Source organism: Cervus canadensis, chromosome 8 (assembly GCF_019320065.1).
Source record: "Cervus canadensis isolate Bull #8, Minnesota chromosome 8, ASM1932006v1, whole genome shotgun sequence".
Taxonomy (NCBI): Eukaryota; Metazoa; Chordata; class Mammalia; order Artiodactyla; family Cervidae; genus Cervus; species Cervus canadensis.
The window spans coordinates 68,900,821-68,925,800 of NC_057393.1; the positions used below are offsets into that span (position 1 = coordinate 68,900,821).

General features: G+C 40.1%; 1 protein-coding gene across 3 annotated transcripts in view; it reads right to left on the reverse strand.

The window, feature by feature from the left end:
- The window catches only part of MYPN (myopalladin), a 99,452-nt gene that overhangs the window by 42,906 nt on the left and 31,566 nt on the right, over positions 1-24,980 (reverse strand). For all 3 annotated transcript variants that reach the window (XM_043476799.1, XM_043476798.1, XM_043476797.1), the window contains 4 exons: positions 14,522-14,697; positions 11,459-11,510; positions 7,617-7,731; positions 6,322-6,393 (listed from right to left, as the gene is read on the reverse strand). In XM_043476799.1, coding sequence (XP_043332734.1) covers positions 6,322-6,393; positions 7,617-7,731; positions 11,459-11,466 — 195 coding nt within the window. In that variant the 5' untranslated portion in view covers positions 11,467-11,510; positions 14,522-14,697. The remainder of the gene's footprint in view (positions 1-6,321; positions 6,394-7,616; positions 7,732-11,458; positions 11,511-14,521; positions 14,698-24,980) is intronic.

The following is a 24,980-nucleotide window of genomic DNA, read 5'->3' on the forward strand; positions in this document are numbered from 1 at the left end:
TTGGTTGTGACAAGCCCTGTTGGCGTGTGTGTGGGCACATTTTTGTTTTTACCATAGGCTGAAAGACTACAAACATGGGAAAGGTTATGATTATCTTCCTCTACAAGCTCTATTAGCAATAAATACTTCAGGCTTTCCTATTATTACAATTTTGGGGTCTGCATTTAGGTATTGGCTCTTGCTTCAGAGGGGGGTGGGGACTAGGATTTGATCCTTGGGTCAGGAAGAGCCCCTGGAGTAGAAAATGGCAACCCACCCCAGTATTCTTGCCAGGAGAATTCCACGAACAGAGAAGCCTGGAGGGCTGCATTACCCAGGGTTGCAAAGGGTTGGACACTACTGAGCAACTTTCACTTCACACTTCACTTTGGAGAAGGATGGGCCAGTAGTTTTTTTCACTTTTGTCATTCACTCTGATAAATATTTTATGATTGTTTACAGCTCTTGTCTCAGCAATATATGGTATTTTGTGCATGGACCCATCATAGTCACAACATCTGTCTAAGGAATAACAAGGTGAGGAGAACCACATGGTTTTAGCTGTAGGAGATTTTTACCTGAGAAGGGTGTGTAAGTTGATATGATGACTGCCAGGGGGCGCCACAGACAAAAGTTAGTGGATTTAGTGGGGTTTTTTTTTTTTTTTTTTGCATTCCCAAATTTGCTGAAGGAGTTCAGGATGGAATTTGCAGAGTGGTTTCTGAAGTAATAAAGAACTATTTGATTAAAAACCTGTTTTTTCCGTGACTACTCTCAAACAAAGGCTTCTAGTGACAAGAATGTTCTCAATAAGTAGGGAACATCAATGAGTTTTGGGTGCTTCTGGCAAGCTGGTGAATATGCCCTTCACTCTGATGTCTGAGCTGATTCTGTCCAAAAATGATAGTTGGGGAGCCTATTGAAAACTTTAATGGCAGTCAGACACCTACCTGGGATTCATACATAATGAAGTCTCATTTCTTCTGAGGCAAAACAAATTAAAAAAAAAAAAACAAAGCAAACCAAAAAAAAAAAAAGTGGCAGCTGCAGAAGGGATTGAATAAAAAAAGTGTGGCACATTTAAAGAATGAATATAAGCAGAATGAGGTCAATCTATACATTCTGACCTGACTTGCAGTTCAGATATATGAACCAAGTCTCAATCTGGCAGTGCTGCGTGCATGCTAAGTCGGTTCGGTCGTGTCAGACTCTTTGTGATGCTATGGACTGTAGCCCGCCAGGCTCTTCTGTCCATGGGATTCTCCAGGCAAGAGTAATGGAGTGGGTTGCCATTTCCTACTCCAGAGAATCTTCCTGACCCAGGGATTGAACGTTTATCTCTTATGTCTCCTGAACTGGCAGGAGGGTTCTTGACCCCTAGGGCCACCTGGGAAGCCCCAGTCCGCTTGCAGAAGGACCTCCTTGAGAGAATATGTTACTCATAGTTGAGACCACTGTTAGCTTGTTGTAAGTACTCACTTGACATTGAAAGCGAAGACTTGTGTTCTATTGGACACAATAGCCAAGACACTTGAATTACTACAGTTATAGAATATGCCTGCTAAGTGTCTGTGATATGAGATGGAAGCTTGTTCCAGTGTGATACACCATCAATACTCAGTAAGGGAGTTGCCATGGGTCATCTTACAAGCCACTTAGAAAAGGTTGTTGAAGGTCATGGTTTGAAGGACAATGATAGTTGTTATTGCCAAAAGCTGTGCTTTTCTACCAAAGTCTCATGACAAGAAATCGGCTCACATCACTGTCCAAACCAGTTACACCATTTGAACGTTTCGTAAATGGGGCCATGTTCAATACAGCAGTAGGTCTTAGGCTGTTGCTAATGGCACATTGTATAAGACTTGATCATATTTATCTTGACCTCACTGAAGATGAATAAGACATGAAACATTTCCCAACAAGCAAAGATTAAGTTAGTCTTAACTAGGAATTATGGATTTGAATTAAAGTCCCTATAATGAAAAGTCTACGACCTGCTGAGGTAACAGTATCTAAAGTGCAAATCCGTCCTGTGTGTCATCACCGTACTGATCATCCAGGAAGACATTCTTTGCAGGGTAACTTGACAACACATCCTTAAGAAGCATGTCTTCCACAGCCATTTGCTATTGGATTTTTTTTTTTTCCCTCTGTTCCTCCTAAAGACTCTCTGAAGCCACAAAGTGATGAAAGCAGCGACTCCTTCTTAGCCGAAATGGAAGTGATTCACCACAGAATAAATATTATCGGGTGCCTGCTTAGTACCAAGTGCTGTGTGCAGGTGCTGTAAATGTGACTTGAAATGACACAGCTCCTGCTCAGTTAGATCCACACCCACAGATAGAACGCAGGGACATCCTTGAGAAGAGGCGTCTCCCTTACCGGTTGAAAAGATGTCAGCTACAAGGTTCATATTGTCACTTTATTCTTTTTTTTTTAAATCTAGTGGCTATTTTTGCACTTTGGGAGATACTGGAAATGAATGCTGTAGTGCCTTAGGCTGGCGTTGGATTAGAGCAGTTTCTACTGATAAAGAACCCTTTGTGCTCCAGGATTGTCACAAGTGTCCAGTGCAACAATTGAGTCAGAGAAGTCTCTGGAATTGTCAGGTTGGGGAGAGGGGCCCATGTCATCTTCAGGAATCTAGAGCCAACCACCAACCCAGTTATTTCAGGGCTTCCTGCCTCTGCTATTATATAATGAAGTGCCGTTCTTCAAATTTTCACTTCCCCTGCCCCCTTGCACTCTTCAAATTACTGCTGAAGCAGCTGGAGCCGGTGCTGCCGCAGCCTTGAAAGCCCGCCCGAGCAGCTGCTATTGGAGTGGGCGCAGAGATGGGAGTAAGATTCTAATCTGATCATCTACCTCCCTTCATGTTCAAGGAGTGTGAGCACTGTCTTCCCCCATAAACAGAGCGAAAGTGTTTTTGATACAGTGTAGAGGATGGAGGATAGTCTATCTCGTAAAGTATTTAAAAATATAGGTATCCTTCAGAAGAGCTTATTTATAAACCAGAAACAGACTCACAGACTTGGTGAATGAACTTTATGGTTACCAGGGGGAAAGAATGAGGGAAAGGGATAGTTAAGGAGTTTGGAATTGACATGTACATACTTCTGTGTTTAAAATGAGTAACCAACAAGGACCTACTGTATGGCACAGGGACCTCTATTCATTGTTATGTGACAGCCTGGATGGGAGGGGGGTTTGGGGAAGAATGGATACACGTATGTATACGGCTGAGTCCCTTTGCTATGCACCTGAAACTATCACAGCATTGCTAATCAGCTATGAAAAGTGAAAGTGAAAGTCGCTCAGTCGTGTCCAACTCTTTGCGACCCCGTGGACTATACAGTCCATGGAATTCTCCAGGTCAGAATACTGGAGTGGGTAGCCTTTCCCTTCTCCAGGGGATCTTCCCAATCCAGGGATCGAACCCAGGTCTTCCACATTGCAGGCGAATTCTTTACCAACTGAGCCACAAGAGAAGCCCATACTATATTCAGCTATACTCCAATATAAAATAAAACGGTTAAAAAAGAAAAGTTATCCTCTAGAAGTAGAGCAGTGAACTAGCATATGGGACCCCACTCTTCTTTCAAATTCTACCACTGTTTTGCTGGGCAATCTTCCTTTTCATTTTAATCTTCTCTAAAGAGAAGATAATACCAGTACTTCCCCATCACCAAAGGAGGTAGAAGGGGTTAAATAAAACTTTGTCCTCGGATCGCTTGCCTTTCCCTTCTTCAGGGGATCTTCCCAACCCAGAGATTGAACCCAGGTCTCCTGAATTGCAGGCAGATGCTCTACTGGTTGAGCCAACAGGGAAGCCCCTTTAAAAAAGTGGCTTCTTGCCATTATTGGCAGAGAAATGCTTTGTTGGGCAGTATAGAAAGTGAATCATAGGGATTGGAATGCCAGAAGTCCCTAAAGAAATAAATAGAACCAGGAAAAACCCAAGCAAACGTATGCCAGTGATCAGTTATCACAGCTTACGCCACGTGGTTACCATCATCAGTGGCTCTGATTCAGAAGTTTTCTAATGACACTGGCAGTGACGATGACCTCAATTCTGCCCTCACTCATGGAAACTAACGCAAGCACACTGTTGCTGATGAGTCCCTCTGGAATCTGAGCCACAGGCTATGCTGAGCCCTACATCTGAACAACCCCGACCCCATTTATGGACACAAAAGCACACTTTCCGAGGGCTGAGAAAGCCTCACCAAAGTTTGAGTCTCTGTCTTAGAGATTGCTTTCCCACCATGGAGCTAACATTTTTGGAGATTTGTCTGATAAACAGCATACACTGATGACTAATTCACTTCCTCATTTTTATTTATCAAAGGCATATATATCATCTGCAAATTGGAGCATCTAATTAAAGGGAGGTAATCAGTCACCACACAAAAACAGCTAACTTGTGACTAACCAGTCCATGAAAATTAAACATAAAGAATAGTTTTTAAAGTCTTATTAGGCTTTTGGGAATAGTAAAGATAGTTTTGGACCTGTTATAACCATTGTGGACTCCTATCTAGATATTAGAGATAGGCTTCAAGGTGCTTGGGAGAGACAGAAAAGTAAACCTTTTTATTATTGTGCTAAACGTTGTATCAGAGATATGTACCAGGTGATATCGATGCAGAGAAGACAGCACCCCCAAAGGATCTGAAAGTGTGGAGGGAGGTAAGGACACCTCTCTGCTGTCTGGTTGGAAAGATGGTGGTGAGGAGAAGAGTGGGAGGAGACTTCAGTTTGGGACGGTCTAAATTATTCTGTGATTTTGTTGCCTTTGAAGAATCAGCACTACCTGACAAAGGTGGTCTTGTGACAAATGGGCATGACAACGTGTTCAGATTTCTCAGCATTTAAAGCCCTGTTTTAAGGCTAGGTGACTTAGCAATGAACTAAGATAAATAGAGGTAGCTCTGTTAGCTATATCACACATGCACACACGTCCACTTAAAACTCGTCATTAAAGTCTTGTAGTCACCAAATCAGAACATATTGCTTTCCTACTGCTAGTCTTTGAAAATTGCAAAACTTAAATTCTGAAAGCAGGTTACAGGAAACATCTGAAAAATCGAGATGCATCTTGTTTCACATAAGAATATTTGCCCACCTGATACGGTCATGGATAAACATGTCTCACTCAGACTCTGCTTAACTTTGGAAAACCATCTTGGATGAGCTAATATGGTAGAACTTGCCTTAAAATTGATGTTTTTGTGGAAGTTGTGAATTTAGCTCCTCCTTTAGGATCAGTACATATTGGAAAAGACACCTTTTTTTTTTTTTTTTTGGACATTTTTCTCTAAACCATGATTTCTCAACCCCAGGATTAACTGGCATTTTGGGTTGGATAATTCTTTGTTGCAGAAAGCTGTCATCTTGTGTATTACAGAATGTTTAGCAGTATCTCTGGATGCCAACTCCTGTTGTGAAAATCAAAAAGTGTCTCCAGGCATTGTCAAATTCCTTTGAGGAGCAAAATTAACTCTGATCAAGTACCATTGCTCTAAAACATACTTCTGAGAGGATAAGATCTCTTTGGGTTTAAGTTTGGTATTCATATAAAGAACAAATTATAAATCCAGGCATAAACTCCATTCATGTAGTCTTCATGATACCAAAACAAATTCAGTGTGACTCAGTTTTTCACCTTTGAATTTATTGTCCTGGGCAACATATAAACCAAGTATGTTATATAAGAGAAAGAACAACAGACAGAATTGAAAGAACTTGTTTTCAGTCCTGATTCTACCCAGTTCTGTGACATTGGATACATTGTTTAATCTCTCTGCCTACCCTTGTTTTTTTTTTTTTTTTTCATTTGTAAAGAATGCCTGAGTAAAATTTCCAGTTCTAAAGACAAAGATTATGAGACTCAGAATTTGATGCCGCCACAACAGTTGACATATGGATTAGAAAAAGAAAGCTCTTTGTCCTTGAGTGACAAAGCCTACATTAAGCCTTCTGAGAGCATGTAACTGCATCTCCTTAAGCACCAAAGATATCCAGAGAAAACTGTGGAGTCCTTAGAAACATTATCACCTGACCCCTAGGCGTGGCCACTGTGTTTAAAGCAAGAGGATGGCCATAGAGATCAGTCTGGCGAATGGGGATGGGGGTGACCTTTCCCTTATTACACAAACTGTTATCAGACATCTGCGACTTCAGGAGGCCTGGTAACAGCTACCACAAAAACCCAAACCCTGTAGTGTATTTATAAGAGAACAAAATCCTGAGATAAAATCAGTGAATCTTGGATCCTGCAACTTTGTTTGGATATTGTGGTGTGTTTAAAGCCTTGGCTGAAAGAAGTAACATTTTGATTACCTTTGTAAACACAGGAGCTGCAATGATAGGTTTTCCATCCAATCCTTGCAGATAGTTTGTAGGGCTCTGACACTGTTAGAAGGGAACCAACAATAGATTCATCGTCACTAGAATTATTAGGTAGGTAGGTAGATAGATGATAGATACGTATAACAAGCTAAAGAGTTTGGTGTATGAAATTAATCTAAAACCAAAGACTGACATTTTCTATGTCTATGATTCACAGACATCAAATTTTATGCTGAACTGATTGTATTACTATTTTTTCCTACATCACAATGGCTGTACATATGTGCCTCCCATCACCACCCCCTTACATACAGAGCTAAGTAATGAACCTTAACCCTTTGTAGAGGTTCCATAGACTCTTGAGGTTTCACAAATCACAGTTTGAAAACTACTGGATTAGAACTAAAATGTGACCCCTCTGCATTCCTAAATGGGTCAGATAAGTATGCTGAAGAAAATTTTTAAAAAATTTTTTAAGGTTTTAAATCTTTATATACATCAATATTTATATTTAAATATGCAACACATTACAAGTATGTTTATATTAATATGATTTCATATTTTAAAGTATATGCATTGCTGTTCAGTCACTAAATTGTATCTGACTCTCTGTGACTCCATGGACTGCAGCACACCAGGCTTCCCTGTCCTTCACTATCTCCTGGAGTTTGCAAAGATATGCATATAGATATGCAAAGAAAATGTCTGAAACTATCTGATAGAAAGTATTAACAGGAGGTACCTCTGAAGAGTGGGGGCAGAGAAGTAGAACGTTGATTAAGTTTTTACTTAGTATACTTTTTGTATTTTTTAATGTTTTTACAATAAGCATGTACTACCGTCATCATCATCATCAACCTGAAGGATGAGAGACTAAGATTTTCTGAAAGTTATTTTAATGGTTACTCTATGTAGAATTTTTTTTTTTTTAATAGCTCCATGAACCGAGTTTCATGAGAGCCCTGGGCCAGTGGGAGAGCTGGCAGCTCATTGTTTATGTAATCCATGCCCTTCATAAAGCTGGGACAGCAGAGACTAATTTGTAGAGTTTCTTTTCCTATGAAACTTGCCTATGAAGCTACAGAATATGTTCCCAAAGCCAGGGGAACTACTGATATCATACACCAGCAGTACGAGGTGATTATCATGACTATAGAAGTGTGTTGCCCAAGGTCATTATGAAGTTGCACCAGAGGGGAACACGATCGTGCCATACAAGAGGATCATGGTCACAGTGCCTGCTTGTCACAGTTCATGGCACTTGTGTTTCACTTAGACTCTTGTACCTGCTGGATGGTTGATACCCTGGGCTGGGCCACCACACGCTGGGTTTGAGATACTGCTGAAGGAATGGCTTCAGAAGTAGTGGGAGGCGACGACACCTCATTTGGCTTCTGGATTCTGAGAAATGATTAAAATACAGATTATAAAACAGGCCTATCATTCTTGTGAAATTCTTTCAGCAAAGCTTTCAGCACTGCTTACAAAACTTTTTGTTCAACAATATCGCACAAATGTTTATTGAGGGCTTCATTGCTGTACACTTTGTTAGGCAATGTAAACAGGAAGATGATAAGACGCCAGTTCTGTCCTTGAGTTCACTGCCATTCACAGAGCTGGGGACTCAATCATACTCATAGCTGAGATTCAAGACAAGTGCTATAACAGTGCATGTGCAAAACATTTTTTGAGGTTTGTTTTGTTGTTGCCCTCTGTGTTTTTCTTCCCCATCCCATTCCAAGGAGGAGGCCAGGCTTTGTAAATTTTTGCTTCTGGGATTTTGATGTGGCAAACGGCAGAAATAGTCCAAGACAATGAGCTCTTTATGTTTACACAAATTAAATTAAAGAGATTGTTTGAAGAGCAGGGGAGCCAGAAAGTATTCTTGAGAAGTCTGCAGAGGGGAGATTATTTGTTTTGTTGTGGGAAAGAGAGAGGTCTGGGTATCTAGCCAGAGAACCTAACAAGAGAGAGAACCTGAGTCCAGACAGAATGGCAATCCTTTGATTTAAGGCTCCCAGTCTTGCTAACCATATCAGTCCCTAGCATGTCAGGAAGAAACAAAGTGCTGGACTTGAAGGGGCCTTGAGATCTGGGACATGGGCCTCTCACCATAACCTGTGGGGGTAGATGACTGATGTCAGGATAGGCTCCTCTTTCGTTTGTATGTTACCTCTCTTTGCCTTAGCTTCCACATGTATAAAATGAGGAAATAATAATTCTTACCTCATAGGGTTTTTTGAGGGTAAAATACGGTAATTCACGTAAGAGGCTTAGTGTGTGTGTTAGTTGCTCAGGCGTGTCCAACCCTTTGCGACCCCATGGATGGTACAGCCTGCCAGGCTACTCTGTCTATGGGATTTCCCAGGGAAGAACACTGGAGTCGGTTGCTGTTCCCTTCTCCATGGTATCTTCCCGACCCAGGGGTTGAACTTGGGTCTCCTGCATTGCAGGCAGATTCTTTACCGTCTGAGTCACCAGAGAAGATGCTTAGAGCAATGTTTAATACCACACTGTATATCTATATCTATGTCTGTGCCTATATCTGTCTCTATCTCAGGAACCTTTGCTCAACTTTGGAGGCAAAAGTAAAAGTGAAAGTGCAAGTCTCTCAGTCGTGTCCGATTCTTTGTGACCCTGTAGGCTATACAGTCCATGGAATTCTCCAGGCCAGAATATTGGAGTGGGTAGCCTTTCCCTTCTCCAGGGGATCTTCCCAACCCAGGGATCGAATCCAGGTCTCCCACATTACAGGTGGATTCTTTACCAGCTGAGCCACAAGGGAAGCCTTGGAGGCAAAAGGGACACCCAGTAATGACTGAATATTTTCCCAGAGCCAGGTAGAGTGGGGTCTCAGAAGCAGAATCATTTGATGATGTAGAGGCTATTGGTATTCCTGAAGCATCCATTTTCTTCTTCTACAATAACAGAATCCCTGATTTCTTTCCATGGCTACTCCAAAAAAAGATTGCATTTCCCAACCCTCCTTGACGCTAACTGTGGCCACATGACTACTTTCTGGTCATGGGATATGAAGGATAGTGCTGTATGTAATTTAAGAGAGATGACCTTAAAAAGGGGGTTGGGTATGTCCTTTATTCCTTTCAGTCTTAGACTGAGAAGATGAGGCTGCATCTTGGAAAGAGGCAGAAAGCTGGAAGCAGACTGGAGTCCAGTGCAAGGTGGAGCTGTTTTACCAGCCAAGTTCATATTTTTTATGTAAAGGAGAAAAATATGTGTCTTCTTTAAGTTACTGTTATTTGGGGTCTGTATTTATACCCAACTGGAGCTAAATCCTAACTACCACAAGTAGATTTAAAGAAAATGAACAAATGAGATATTTCTTATTTGAGTTTGTATGTCAAATTCATACCCATTAGGCTTGCAGGCCATGTTTATGAGAGCCTTGAGGAAGGAGTGATATGCAGTGGAGAAGGAGCTTATTATGTGACTTGACTGGGTTTTATAGGATAAATAAGAGTTTTCCAGGCAGAAGTAATAGGGCATTCTTACCAAAGTGAACAGGATGAAATGGCAGCTGTGTAGACAGCCTGAGGTGGGAGAATGGTTGAGGAGGGGCAGGAAAGCCTGACTGATACGCTAGAGAACAAAGTTTTGTATGCCCATGTTGAGATTTTTTTTTAAATGTTTTTGTTTGTTTTGTTTGATTTTTATTTTCCAATAGACAATAATTTTTTAAGTCAAGAAAATGATAAGATCAAAAATGATCTTTTAACTGGTTGTAGTCTGGAAACTATAAAAGAGAGAAAAAGATTGGAGCACCTGTAAGGAGGTGATTGGCATAAACGGACAGGAATGAAGAAAGAACTGAACTGAAGCCATGAGAATGACAAGGAAGAAGGTTAAAGGGAGAAATCATTTACTCTGGTTATAAGTTTTCATATGTGAACAAAAGCTAAAAGCAGTTTGCCATTCCAAAGTAGACATGTGTGTGTTAGTCTCTTAGTTGTGTCCGACTCTGTGACCCCGTGGACTGTAGCCCACCAGGCTCCTCTGTCCATGGAATTCTCCATGCAAGAATACTGGAGTGGATAGACATTTCCTTCTCCAGAGGATCTTCCTGACCCAGGGACTGAACCTGGATATCCTACGTTGCAGGCAGATTCTTTAGCATCTGAGTCACCAAGGAAGCCTAAAATAGGCATACTCCCCCCTCGCCAAAAGTTGAAGAATAAGTCATGATTTCTGCCCGTAAGGAGCTTGCCCTCTGTGGAAGAGGATAGAATATGCAGATTCAGTTAACAACTCCTTACTCTTTCAGACATTGCTTGTATTTCAGAAAATCTCAAAAGATGGCTGTTGTGTCTGTTTCTAGTTCCTATGCTTTCTGTCCACAATTTCCTCTGCCTGAAACACCCTTTCCTCCCTTGTTTGGGAAATCTCCACCTACTGTTCTTTTAAGACCCAGCTTAGGGTCACTAGCTCTGTGACACCTCTCCTGATCTCCTTCCCTCCCCAAACAATAAGGGATCTTTTGTGCCAAATCCTTAAACCCTGCACATGGTTCTGTTATAATCTATTATACTTTATTACTTACTCTCACTGTCTATATACGTGGTGTAAATCTTTTGCTATATGTTTATTTCTCTCTACTAGACTGTGAGCTTCTTGAAGGCAGGGAGCATCTGATTTTTCTTAGCACCCAGTGCATCTAGTGAAGCACTAGATACAGTGCTACTCTATAGGTATAGAGTAGGTGCTTAGCCAACGGTTGTGGAAAGTGATGTAACTTTGTTCAGTACCCAATACTTTAGCAAAAAGGTTATGACTTGCCCAGATAACTTATACGTATATTTTTGGTTCACCAGATTGTGTGTTATTTTGAGTACTATTCTTTAGTCAGAAAACATGAATGTTTTTGAGTTATTTGTTTTTACTCTTTAGATATAAGTATGATGATGTTTTTATAAGTGATATTTCATTTTTAAAATATTGGGAACACTAATCTTTTAAGCAACAACAAGCAAATAAATAGCTTTTTACCCAAAGTCACGCAATTTTTTTTTCTGATGTCATACTCTGGAGCCCCACTCTTCAAGTTCTCCTAAACAATTAGCAGCTTTCTCAGGACCTGAGGATGCTAAATAAGATAGAAAATTGGAATTACCGATTCATTTCGTCCTTGTTAGGGTCCCCTTCTGAGTCTGAAGAAGAAACCCCTGGAAAAATAAAAACAAGTCATGTAATTGTAAAGATAATTTCTTAAACTGGCTTCTAGGCATTTGAAGATTTATAGAAGTTTAGACCTAGAAATAAGCTCAGTGATTCCTTGAACTAACACCCATTTTACAGATAAGAAACTATACCCTAAGTAGTTGAAGTGCTTGCTCAGGTCACATGCCTAGTTAGTGACAGAATTCAAATTAACTGCTCCAGGGATTTCCCTGGCAGTCTAGTGGTTATGACGCTGTGATTCCACTGCAATGGGCACCAGTTCGATCCCTAGTCAGGGAACTAAGATCCCACATGCCATGAGGCATGGCCAAAAAATAAAAGAAAAAAAAATTAACTGGCCCAAATTCTGTGGGTTCTTTTATATAAAACACCTGCTGACACCTTTAGACTAACAGAGCAGTGTTTGCAGACATTCTGTATTGTCCATCAATCCTCTTGCTCTTGGCCTACACAGATTAAATAAAAGAAGGGATTACATTAGATTCCAAACATTGTAGGTGTAGGTGGATGCCCTTCCGTCCAGTACTAATATTAACAAGTCACTCTTCATCTTGGGAGGTGGGAGTGTTTGAAGCTCTGCTGCCAAAAATTTTTAAAAATCAGCAATCCAGTCTCAGTACTGTTAGCAGAGCTTTGATCCCTGATTTGCTGTTTAAGATAGTGAATTCCAGGAAGATATCACAAAACTAAATCCGGAGCTATTTATGTACTCCAAAAATTTGAGGATGAAAAAATATAACATCTCTTTATGTATTATTCATTGTTAGTATCATTACTCATATATCTATTCAATAAAAGTTTATTAAGTAACCACTATGTACCTGGTACTACTACATAAGGTATTAGAGATATAAAGAAGATTGAGACAGTTCTAACCTTTATACCATAAGAATACAATATTTAAGTGCTAAAATCAAGGCATGCATAAGGTATTATAGATGATAAAAGTACTGAAGAATGGCTCCCAGGAAAAATGCAGAAGATGAGAGGAAACAGGATCAAAAACTTAGGTCGATATATAAGGTACATAAATTGATTCCTCCTTAAAATTAGTCATATAAGTTTGGTACTGATATAAACTCCTTTCCAAGGCTCTGAGATGGTCTTCCCGCTTCTATACTTGACTCCTTTTGGTATATTTTCAGCTGGGAGCCAGAGTGACCCTGTTAAAAACTAAGTCAGATCATGTTACAACTCTGCCTGGAATCCTTCAGAGACTCCTATCTCAGAGGAAAAGCCAGGTCCTCGCAGTGACCCATGAGGACCTACCTGATCTTCTCACTGCCTCCTCCCACCTCCACCCCATGTTGAACTTCTGACCTGTTCATCTCTGCACCTAAGACATGCACACGCCCTCTTCTGAGCCACTACGCTTGTTGATTTCATTCCCTAGAGTACTCTTCCTTTGAATTTCCCCATGACTCACTCCCTCACTTCCTTCAGGTCTTCATTTATATGTCGTACGGTAAGTTAGGTCTTGTACAGCAATCTGTACACACACACATGCAAACACACATGCACGTGTGCACTCACATACTTCCTGTCCCTTCCACTTTCTGTCATAGTGCTCATATATACTGTAAGATAACAGAAAACATAAATTTTTCTCTCTACCCCTCATTCCTGGCACAGAGCTCCTAAAACCCTTATAATCCCCTAAGTGATGAGCACTTAAGAGCATCTCTTGCTCTAATATTTGTCTTTAACCCTGCCTCTGACGCAGGGCTTCCAAAACTCTAATAAATTCCTAAGTGATGAGAGCACTGGGAGCATCTTTTGTTCTAATGAGGTGACTTTGGGTGGCTTCTGGATGGGGGCTGGTCACCCAGAAGACCAAGCCATGATTGTATGTGTGTGCTAAGCTGTGTTATGTCCACCTCTCTGTGATCCTGTGGGCTGTAGCCCACCAGTTTCCTCTGTCCATGGGATTCTCCAGGCAAGAACACTGGAGTGGGTTGCCATGCCCGCTTCCAGGGCATCTTTCCAACCCAGGGATTGAATCCATGTCTCTCTTATCTTCTGCACTGGCAGACGGGCTCTTTTCCACTGGCACCACCTGGGAAGCCCTAAGGTGATTAGAAGCTTGGAATTTTCAGTCCTACCACCTCGTACTCCAGAGAAGGGAGGAGGGCAGGAAATGGAGTTAAGAGTCGATCATGCCTGTGTGAGAACACCTCCATAAAATCCCAGCAGTGTGAGGTTTGGAGAACTTCTAGGTTGAAGAACACTGGGAGGACTACACACAGCAGCTTCACGGTGACAGGGCCCCCGTGCTCAGGGCCCTCCCACACCTCTCCTTGTGTATCACTTCATCTGGCTGTTCATGTGCATCCTTTATCACACCCCATAGTAAACTGGCAAACATAAATAAGTGTTTCCCTGAGTTCTGTGAGCAACTCTAACAATTAATTGAACCTGAAAAGGGGGGTTGTGAGAACGTCCAATTTGTAGCCAAGTCAGACAGATATTGTGGGTCACCTGGGCACCTACTACTTGCATTGGCATCTGAAGTGGGGTAGGAGCAGTCTTGTGGGATCTAACTTGTTAGATCTGACCCTATCTCCAGGTAGAGGGGTCAGAACTGAGTTAAATTGTAGGAAACCAAATTGGTGCCATGAAAAATTATTTGTTGGCATGAGAACCATCTCCCTTATCTCACACACACACACACACACACACACACACACACACACACACACACACACACCTGAATTGGTGATTAGAACTATTTCATGTATCTCACATAAGTATATATTTTGTTTATCTCATTTATTGTCTCTCCCATGACTGTGTTATTGCCAACTGTCCAGGAACCTGGGGATTTTTGTCTATTTGTCTCACTGCTATTTTCCTCACTGAAGAGTGTGTGGTAGAGCAAGCCCTCAAAAAATATTTATTATGAAAAAAATATATTTATTATGTATTTATTTAACTTATTTATTATAACTATATATCTTATTAGTAAGTATCGTGCTCCAAGAGTATTTTGCTTTACCTTCTATGTAAATCTCAGCAGAAGTTGAATCTGTCCCATAGATGTTAGAAGCAAAGCAGGAATAACGTCCAGTGTCCTCTTCAAAGGCTTCAGCAATGGTCAGTGAATGCAGATTTCCTGCCTGGATGATGTGAATGTCTGGGGAATTTTCAAGCTCCTTGCCTTCACAGTACCACCTGCAAGGAAGAATATTGGCATGATTGAAATGTGAGAAGTAATAACATAAATGGCTCCAGATGTTCCCAAAGAAGAAAATTGTGGCAAACTTAGAGTCAAAACATTAAATGATCCATTATTATGGTATAATTTGGTTGTAACAATGAGAAGAGCCGGCAGGATTCAAGTCACAGTGACACTATATTCAGGAAATTAGAAAGCAGTTCCTATTAAGAATGATACAACTGAAAGAAGATGAAGAATTATACAACTGAAAGAAGATGAAGAGATTTCAAATACTGCCAACCACGGAGAGCAGGGTCTTTGATGTGGAACTTGACCTACAGATTCTATAGTATGCATTCAGTAAGTGCTACTTTAGCTTATTTGGAAAGAATCTAAGGGATATTAAAGGTTTGTGAAGTTAGAGTTGAACATTCATTCCCTACTACAAAATTGCATCATACCTAGCTAAATGAAAGTTATTTTGTTTGGTTACTTGAATCATCAGATAAGGGGGATGGCTCGCATTTTCCTAGGAGTGACCCAACTCTGGCAAATAACCTAAGTTAAATATATTTCTATATGTTATGGTATTTTATTTTGATGTATATACTTGAGGTTAGAAATTTTTATTATGAAAGTTTTTCACCAAAAGTTTACACTAAGTAATGCATAAAATTATGTTTAAAATATGAAGGTAGGTAATAAGAGGAAAGGACATTAAAAATCACATGGAACTAGGGGTTTCACTGGTGGCTCAGTGATAATGAATCCGCCAGCCAATACAGGAGACAGAGGTTCCATCCCTGGTCCGGGAAGATCCCACATGCCACGGGTTGACTAAAGTCTGGGTGCCACAACTACTGAGCCTGTGTTCTAGAACCCAGGAGCCCCAGCTATTTTGAGCCCATGAGCCATAACTGCTGAAGTCTGAATGCTCTAGAGCCGGTGCTCCGCAGCAAGAGAAGCCACCAAAATGAGTAGCCTCCGCTCGCCACAACTAGAGAAAAGCCTGCATAGCAATGAAGATCCAGCACAGTCAAATAATTAATAAACTACATGGAAATATCATTGTTCATGATATTGATTGGCAAAAGCCTGAAAGTTTAACCACTTGCCATACACTGATAGTAGGAATGCAAAATGGTACAACCCCTGTGAAAATACGGCAGTGTCTACCAAAATTACAGATTACATTTATCCTTTGACTCAACAGTCCCACTTGTGGAATCTTTCATACAGTTACACTTATTGTTTAGTCACAAAGTCGTGTCCAACTCTTTTGTGACCCCATGAGCTGTAGCCTGTCAGGCTCCTCTGTCCATGGGATTTCCCAGGCAAGAATACTGAAGTGGGTTTCCATTTCCTTCTCCAGGGCCTCCTCCTGACCCAGGGATTGAACCTGTGTCTTCTGTATTGGCAGGCGGATTCTTCACCACTGAGCCACCAAGAAAGCTTACAGATACACTTGCATACATACAAAATGACAAATGTGTAGGTTACTGATTTAAATAGCATAAGGTTGGAAACGACCCAAGTGTCTATCACTAGGGGACTGATGAAATAAACTCTGGAACAGTCTCGTAATAGAGCACTATGCAGCTCTAGAAAGAGAATGGGAAAGATCAGTATGTACTCATATGGAAAGAACCTGAAGATATATAGTTAAGAATTTAACAGTAAGGTATGAAATAGCACATGGAGAGGGTTAGCTTTTGTATAAGAATTGTGGGTTGCTATGCATTGAATTTGGAGAAGGAAATGGCAACCTATTCCAGTATTCTTGCCTGGAGAATCCCATGGAGGGAGGAGCCTGGTAGGCTACAGTCCATGGGGGTCACAAAGAGTCAGACACAACTGAGCGACTTCACTCACTCACTTCACTCATGCATTGAATTATCCCCCCACCGAAGGATATGTTGAAGTCCTAACCCCCCCCCCCCCAGTACTTGGGAATATGGCCTTACTTGGAAATAAGGTCTTTGCAGATAAAAATCAAGTTATGATGAAGTTATTAGCATGGCCCTAATCCAATATGTGGGGTCGCAAAGAGTCGGACACGACTGAGCGACTGAACTGAACTGAATCCAATAGGAATGGAATTCTTCAAGAGGAGAACAACTTCAAGTGAGGACAATGACATGCAGGGAGAATGACATGATAGCACAGGTAGAAACTGGAGTGATGCAGCTGCAAGTCAAGGAATGCCAAGGAACACCACCACCAGAAGCTGGAAGAGACAAGGAAGGAGTCCACTTGGAATCTCAGATGGAGCATGACTCTGCTGACACTTTGATTCCGGACTCGTAGCCTCTAGAGATGTGAGACAGTACATTTCTGCTGTGAAAGCCATCCAGTTTGTGGTGCTCTGTTACAGTAGCACAGGGATGCCAACCCAGGGGGCAAAAAATAAGATAGAGCCATGTTGTTTGCATATACATAAAGAAAACTGAACGAATAAAGTGAAAATCAAAGTGGCTTCCTATTGGGGTGAGGGGAAACAAGATGAATGAAGACAAACGTGAGATGTCTCAGTGTACCCCTTTTATAATTATTTTCATATTTAAGTAATAATTATTAATCAGCATCATCATAAGAAGTAATTGGGGAGGAGGCATTACCATTATTCAATGGCAAGAATGAAGGAGTCCTGGCAGTTGCTAACCTTTCTTGTAATTTCAGATCTAACCATTCAGTGCTTGAAACTTTCCCTCTCACCATTTGTAAAGTAAGATTCTAAAGCACGTTTAAGAAAACTCACCTATTCCAAGACTTCCCAAGAGATAAGCTTTCCTCTGATGTTCCATAAATACATCATATTTACTCTACATTCAAGCCTCTGTTCATGTTTTTCTCTTTCTGAGATTCTCTTCCTCACCTTTCAGTTACTGCAAATATAACTCATCCATTAGTTTGGCTCAGATATCACCTCCTATGCAAAGCACCTTTTACCATCAATTCTCAGTGATTGTTACCCTACCTTTTTTTTGTTGTTGTTACTTTACTTTTTTAAAAAACCTATATTATGTCATGCAAGTCTTGATTATACACTGTCTCTGATTATTCTCAATTTGGGAGAATTTGTCTCACCAGTTTCACTAAATTTTAAGTTCCTTTGTACTTAAGAGGTGGTACCTGACAAGCATGTACAGTTTTCTATACATTCTCTCCTTTGGCCATTGTCTCATCCCTTAGTTTCAATTAACACTTCTACTTGGGGTAACATTCAAACCTTCTTTTTAACTTTGACTTTGGATCTCCTTTCCCATCATTCTCCCTTCACTATGTTGCAACCACACTGGTCGTTTTCCTATTCTCTGAACACGTTAAGCTACTCTCCATATTATGATTTTTGTACTTCCTAAAATCCTTATCCCCCAGTCTTTATAAAAACAGGCCCTTCTCATCAGTCAGGCCTCAGTTCAAACGTCGCCTCCTCTTCCTAATGTAGCTTCTTTATCCTCAGATGCCATCACATTATTCTCCTACGTTATCCTCACAGCACTTGTTATTATCTGAACTCATCTTACATGCTTGCTTATTTTGTTATTGTTTGCTTCTCCTGCTATGCTGTAAAGTCCATTAGAGGATCTTATCAGTCTTACGAATATAATCCCACACCTATGACAACATCTTGGTACACAGTAGTAGGTATGCAGAAAATAGATGTTGGATTTGTTGAAAGAACAAATGATTGAAATAACTGATCAGTAATATTTTGTGAGTACTTTGTTATTTGCTTTCATCAAATCCTATGCCAGTGTTTGCTCTGTGGGGCAGCAGAGGTGCATGCAGCTGCCGAAATGGGTCCCTAAGTCTCCCAGAGCATCAACCTCAGCAAGACCCCATGGAACTTGTAGGAGCACACCCTCAGAGTATGTGTTGAACAACTGCTCTATTTGTAGTTGTAAATACAAATAGAGAGCATCCAGACAAACATTTCCATTGGAAATGACCCTAACATGAGAATAAAGGAGATTTTTAAAGGGATTAAAAAAGAAGCACAAGGACCAAAAGAATGGGGCGGGAGACAACAGCAGACCTGAGGCCTCAATCACTTTTGAAAGGTGGAAAGCAGAATGAGAAGCCAGGAGAGTTGGAAAATCTGAATACCAGGTGCTTACTTGGGGATGTCATTGAAAAGAAGGCAATTTGTGCAGTAGAACCTCAGAAAGTTACAGGAGTTGGAGATGCAAATTTGGTGGAAACACTAAGAATAGGGGAGGAGATACAGAGCTTAAAATAGGGTCACTGATTTCAGATTTAAAAAATGAGTATTTATATTCCCACAGCAAGCCACATCCTTTCTTCTGAGCAGTTAAGAGATGCCCTAGGATGAAGGCTGAGTTGTTGGCTGCATGAGCACCTGCTCCATATTAGAGCAAGAGGAAAAGGGACTTCAGGAGGAGTTTCTCCAGGCAAAAAACAAATGGGCTTGGTGGCTTAACTGCATGGAACAGAGTATTTATTAATAGGATATGTTTTACAAAGGTATTGGAGAAGTGAGACAAATTGTGACAAGACCATAGAGTCAAGCATGTAAAAACAACACAGTCATCAACTCCAGGTGAAAAAAGTTGTACAGGCAAGGGAACAGTCACCTTTCCCTACTGGATTTGGCAGAAAATAACACTTACATAGTAACAAGAAGTTACACATTAAAATTTTTGAAAACAACAGTGTGATATGAGGCAATGAAGGAAGGAACAACGGAAGTTCTGGTTTGGTGAAGGGGTGCTAAACCACCATCTTCTGGAACAGGAAGTCAAGACAAAATAGCATTAGCATACCAAGCAATTGTGGTTTATAAGCATATTATAGCGGTTCTTTTCACTTTCTATGAAGACAAAACTATTTTCATATAATACTAAGATATTATTTGCCTTTTCACTGTGTTAATATTTATACGGATGGTGCAAAAGCCACAACGGGTAAAATTGTTGGTGCTTTAGCAGCATAAAGCTGATGAGTGGTCACTGTGTTTTCCATTGTCACACTTGCAGTTACAAAAAAAAAATCCAGGTTCACTTAAAAATGTCATTGATGAAGCAGTAAAAGTCATCTCAACCTTGAGTCCACATCTTTTTAGCATTCTGAGTGGTGAAATGGGAGGTAGCACAAAGCATTTCTACTGAATATGGAAGAGCACTTGTGTGGTTTTTAAAGTTGAACTAGGCACCTAATGCATGAAACAATATCTTGAAAGAATTGCTGACAAATTATGGTTATTCAGATTTGGGTATTTGGCAGACATTTTCTCAAGAAATGAAGGAGGTAAGCCTGTTCTTTCAAGCAAAAATAACTGATAACATTTGTTGCCAAGGAACAAACTGGAACTTTTAAGGAAAAATTAGAGTTTTGGAAAGCTTGTATCTCCCATAGTGAGTTTAGTTCAGTTCAGTTGCTCAGTCCTGTCCGACTCTTTGCGACCCCATGAACCACAGCACACCAGGGCTTCCCAATACTCAAAGAGATTTTTGGTGAAATCAGTGATGATATTAACAAATATGATTAAAAAATATTCTATAATAAAATGTGTCAAAATTTGGAAGACTTTGTTTTCCAAATGACCAATGCGTGATGTTATCCATTCGAAGTTCAAGACAGACAAAGGGTTTTATTATAGCAGGGTACAAAAGTTCATTGGTATGGTTTCAGATTTCATACTGCAACTAACCTTTTAGAAACTACTCCTAGTTGAATTCTCATGTAGAATTCAACTATTCTCAAGTTAGAGAATAACTATTCAGCTATTCTCAAGTTAGAATAGCCACATTATCTGATAAGTCTATTAAAATATCCTTCCTGTTTCTAACTACATACCTGTACAGTGCCATATTTTAAAAATTAACTTCAACCCAAACATATCACAACAAACCAAATGCAGAAGCACATATGAGAATCCAACTGTTCTCTATTAAGCCTGACTTTAAAAGAGATTTGTAAAAAACATAAAACAATGCCACTCTTGTAACTCAAAATTTGAGGGGAAATAGTTATTTTTTTATAAAATTATTTATGTGAGCGTGTTTATCATAGTTTTTTCTTATTCATTTCAAAATAACAGTTTAAAATATTTCTCAATTTTAACTTATGATAATTATGGATATAATTCACATAGGTAAAACCTCTTTTGGGGCTCAATAACTTTTCAGATCTTAAAGGGGTCCTGAGAACAAAAAGTTTGAGAACCACCGGCATATTGTTTAGAAATTCAGAGATGAGTAAATAGGAAACTGCCAAAAGAGTTGAAAGTGGTCTTTTTTAAAAAAAATATTATTTGACTTTTTAAGCAATGTACCTTTATTCATTTGATAAGGCAAATATGAATAACTATTTCAAAACAGATATACAAATATCTTCCCTTATATAAACGTTACAAGGTTGTATTGTTTCTTTAGATAAAGTTTCTCTTCTTTACCAAAATGAGAGTGGAAACATCTATGAGCAATTGGACAGCCTGAAGGTGATAAGTGGAGTGATTCAAATGCCCAAACTCTCCGTCAGAAGCATTTTTGTCTTTACTCAGATGCCCAGGATGGCTTCAGCCAGCCCCAAAGTACAGCCAGTAACCGTCGTCACTCCTACTTTAACACCATGACCCACTCAGAAATAATGCGCTGGTCAGGCTACCTTCTGAAAAACATATTAAAATTTACCCAGCTACTCTGAAGACTTCTGAGGGTCAGGAGGAAACATGCTCTCCTCCAACGTCTATCCATGTTAGGGAATGCTTTCATATAAGTATCCTGCCCGGCTGCATGTTTTTAGAACTCCAAATCTTCATGACACTTACAGAGTGGCAGTGGGTGCCAGGCATGATTCATGGCTCAGCAGAATTGAGTCAGTGATCTGGGGAAATGGGACAAGTCCAAATGATAAAGAAGGACTCATCTTTAATGCACCAAGGACAGCTTGCCAGACCTGGTCATTTGGGTAGCTACCAAGCCTGGAAATGAAGACACTACAGAGACACATTTTCCAGATTTATCTGGCCTTTTGAGCTGCAGATCACCATTAGGCTCTTAGGGTACTGTTTTGTCTAAAATGTGGCATGGCTAAATATCATGACTCATTGTTTTAGCACACTAGCAACTCCTAAACATAATTTGAATGTGTTTTTCTGACTCACTAGTAATAATGCTCTTTAAAAGAATGATTACTCAAACTCTTCCTTTAACCCTGCCCTAGTCTTTCCAGTGTCCCTGTCCCACCTCTTATTATTCCCTCTTCTAATACCCTGTTTGTTTACCTCACAGAACCTACATATCACTTATAATTATAAGCTTACTTATCAGTTTATTTGTTTAATATCTCTCCCCCGTACTGGACAATAAACCCCACAGGGCAGAGATTATCACACACGTTTAGTTTGCGCTTGTTTATCTGGTTCCTTGCACAGGGTATGACATATCAGAGCTGTTCCCAATAATGTTTGTTGTATAGATGTTAAATGAATGAATTCAAATTAGGATTATTATAGCCTTAGGTCTATTTTATTTTCATTTTCCAAGAAGGCTTGGGGACTAGATGCCTGATCTATTTTTATCTATTTATTTATGGCTGTGCTGGGTCTTCACTGAGGATGCCTGATCTCTTAAGTAAAGAGTGTAAGGCCTGAAACAACTAAATGGTAGTTTACTTTTTGGGTTGGCCAAAAAGTTCATTCAGGTTTTTCCATAAGATGTTACAGAAAAACTGGAATCAATTTTTTGGCCAACCCAATTCTTAATGACATCTTCACTCTCTCCATGCATCACTTCATATAGAAAGTGCAACTGGAGTCCATTGGACAGTAAAATAATAGTAGACACTTTTTACCAGGACTCAAAGTTATGTCAGATTTTGTAAAACAATTAAATGTTTTGCATGTCCTGTTTGACCACTACCAAGGTAACAAACTTGAGTCTTCATGTCCACTGGCTATATTTCACACAAGGGAGTATGGAGGTGCAAGTTGGGAAGGTATGTCTATGCTTTAAATTTATTAACATTTATTGAGTTCTTTGAGGTGGAAAATTCTTGGTAAACTAGGCACAAGCTATAAAAACCAAAACCATGGAGGAAGCTTTGATACTAAAGTTAAAAATATCTAATTATCAAATGACACCATAAATAAAAAGACAAATCAAACCGAGAGAGAATATTTTCGTAACACATAATGTCATATAGTTGGTCTCCTAATCATATTTTAAAAATTCTTACAGATCAATAAGAAAATAACAAACTGATAGAAAAAGTGAGTGATAGATGTAAACAGGCCCTTCATAGAAAATGAACGCTAAGTGGTCAATAAACATATTTTTGAAATTTTCAAACCTCATTAGTAACTGTGGAAATGAAAATTTAAATCACAACAAAAAACCTTCATTCTCATCAGATACCATACCCATCAGATCTGCAAAATTAAAAGGTCTGATAAATCCATGTTTGCAATGATGTAGAACAACCAGAACTCTTATATAATATTGGTGGGAATGTAAATTGAAACAATTCCTTTGGAAAATAATTTGGTGTAATTGTAAAGTGAAGTTGTATACACTCTGCCAGCAGTTCCATGCCTAAACATACTCATGCACCAGGAGAATATACTAGACCATTTATAATAACATCATTCATATTAGGGAAAAAGCTGATAACCACCCACATGTACATTAATAATACAATTCTCTAGCCTTACAGTAAAATACTGTATGGTAATGAAAATGAATGAACTAGAGTTACACGCAACATTATGGATATACTTTTTAGAAAAAAATTAAAGTAGCAGAATAATACGTACATTATGATTCTACTCACATAAACATGTTATGACATGTAAAATTTACTATTTTTTAAAAACTTGATTATGCATGCATGCATGCTAAGTCACTTCAGTTGTGTCTGACTCTGTGACCCCATGGACCCTGTCAGGCTCCTCTGTCCATAGGATTCTCCAGGCAAGAATACTGGAGTGGATTGTCATGCCCTCCTCCAGGGGGTCTTTCCAACCCGAGAATTGAACTTGCATCTCTTAGTTCTCCTGCATTGGCAGGTGGGTCTTTACTGCTGGCACCACCTGGGAACCCAAAACTTTATTATGGGAACTTAAGAAGTTCCACAAAGTAGAAAGACTATATAATGAATCCCTATATACATATCACTTAGCTTCAACAAATTATCAACAAATAGCAAATGTGTTTTTTACATATTCTACTTTGTCCCATCTTGACTTATTTTAATGTAAATATAGGATTTTCTGCCCCTAATGCTGAGAAAGATTGAGGGCAGAAGAAGAGGGCGTCAGAAGATGAGATGGCTGGATGGCATCACCAATGCCATGGACGTGAACTTGGGCAAACTTCAGGAGATGATGAGAGGCAGGAAGGCCTGGCGTGCTGCAGCCCTTGGGGATGCAAAGAGTTGGACATGACTGGGTGACTGAACAACGACAACAACATAGGATTTTCTGCCATTCCACCAGTAAATACTTCTGTTCCAGTATTGCTCAGGAACATAAGGATATGTTGTTAAACTGAAGAAAAACTGTTAAGAAAAATTTAAAGAGAAAACACAAGATTTGGGCTAGTGGTTACCTCTAAGGGGAGGAAGAAGGGACAGGATCAGGAAGACACTCAACTTAAAAATAATACTAATGTGGGCATACAGATAGATGTGCCATTGCTCTTATACTGTATCTGTACTTCTAGAGATTCTTCAGTATTTATTTAAAAATGCACTTCTAAAGCAATTCAGAAAGTTCAGTCTGGTGATCCTTGTCCATTTTGGGAGTAGAGTTGAGGAGGTTGGGAGATTGATTAGAGAGGGTCAGTGGCCATGTGACAGGGCCTTCTATGGAAATCCTTGGAGATCTTATATTGTAGCCCCTGGAGTTGGTGGCAGCACACAGGCTTCACCCAACTCTTGCCTTGAAAACTTTCACAGTGAAATGATATTTAGCATTGCCCAAGAGGGAGGAGGGCTTCCCTGGTGGCTCAGTCAGTAAAGAATCTGCCCACAATGTGGGAGACCTGGGGTCAATCCCTGGGTCAGGAAGATCCCCTGGAGAAAGGCATGGCAACCCACTCCAGGCTTCTTGCCTGGAGAATCCCCAAGGACAGAGGAGCCTGGCGGGCTGCAGTCTATAGGGTCGCAAAGAGTCAGACACAGCTGAGAAGCTAAGCGCAGCACAAGAGGGAAGGGCAAGAGAGGGTTGCCTGGGGGCAGCCTGCATCGCCAACGTTTGCAAGGGCAGAGATGTGGTTTTCCCATGGGCCAAGTGGACGCCGCACAAGTTAGCTTGGTTTTCTGTCTGACAACA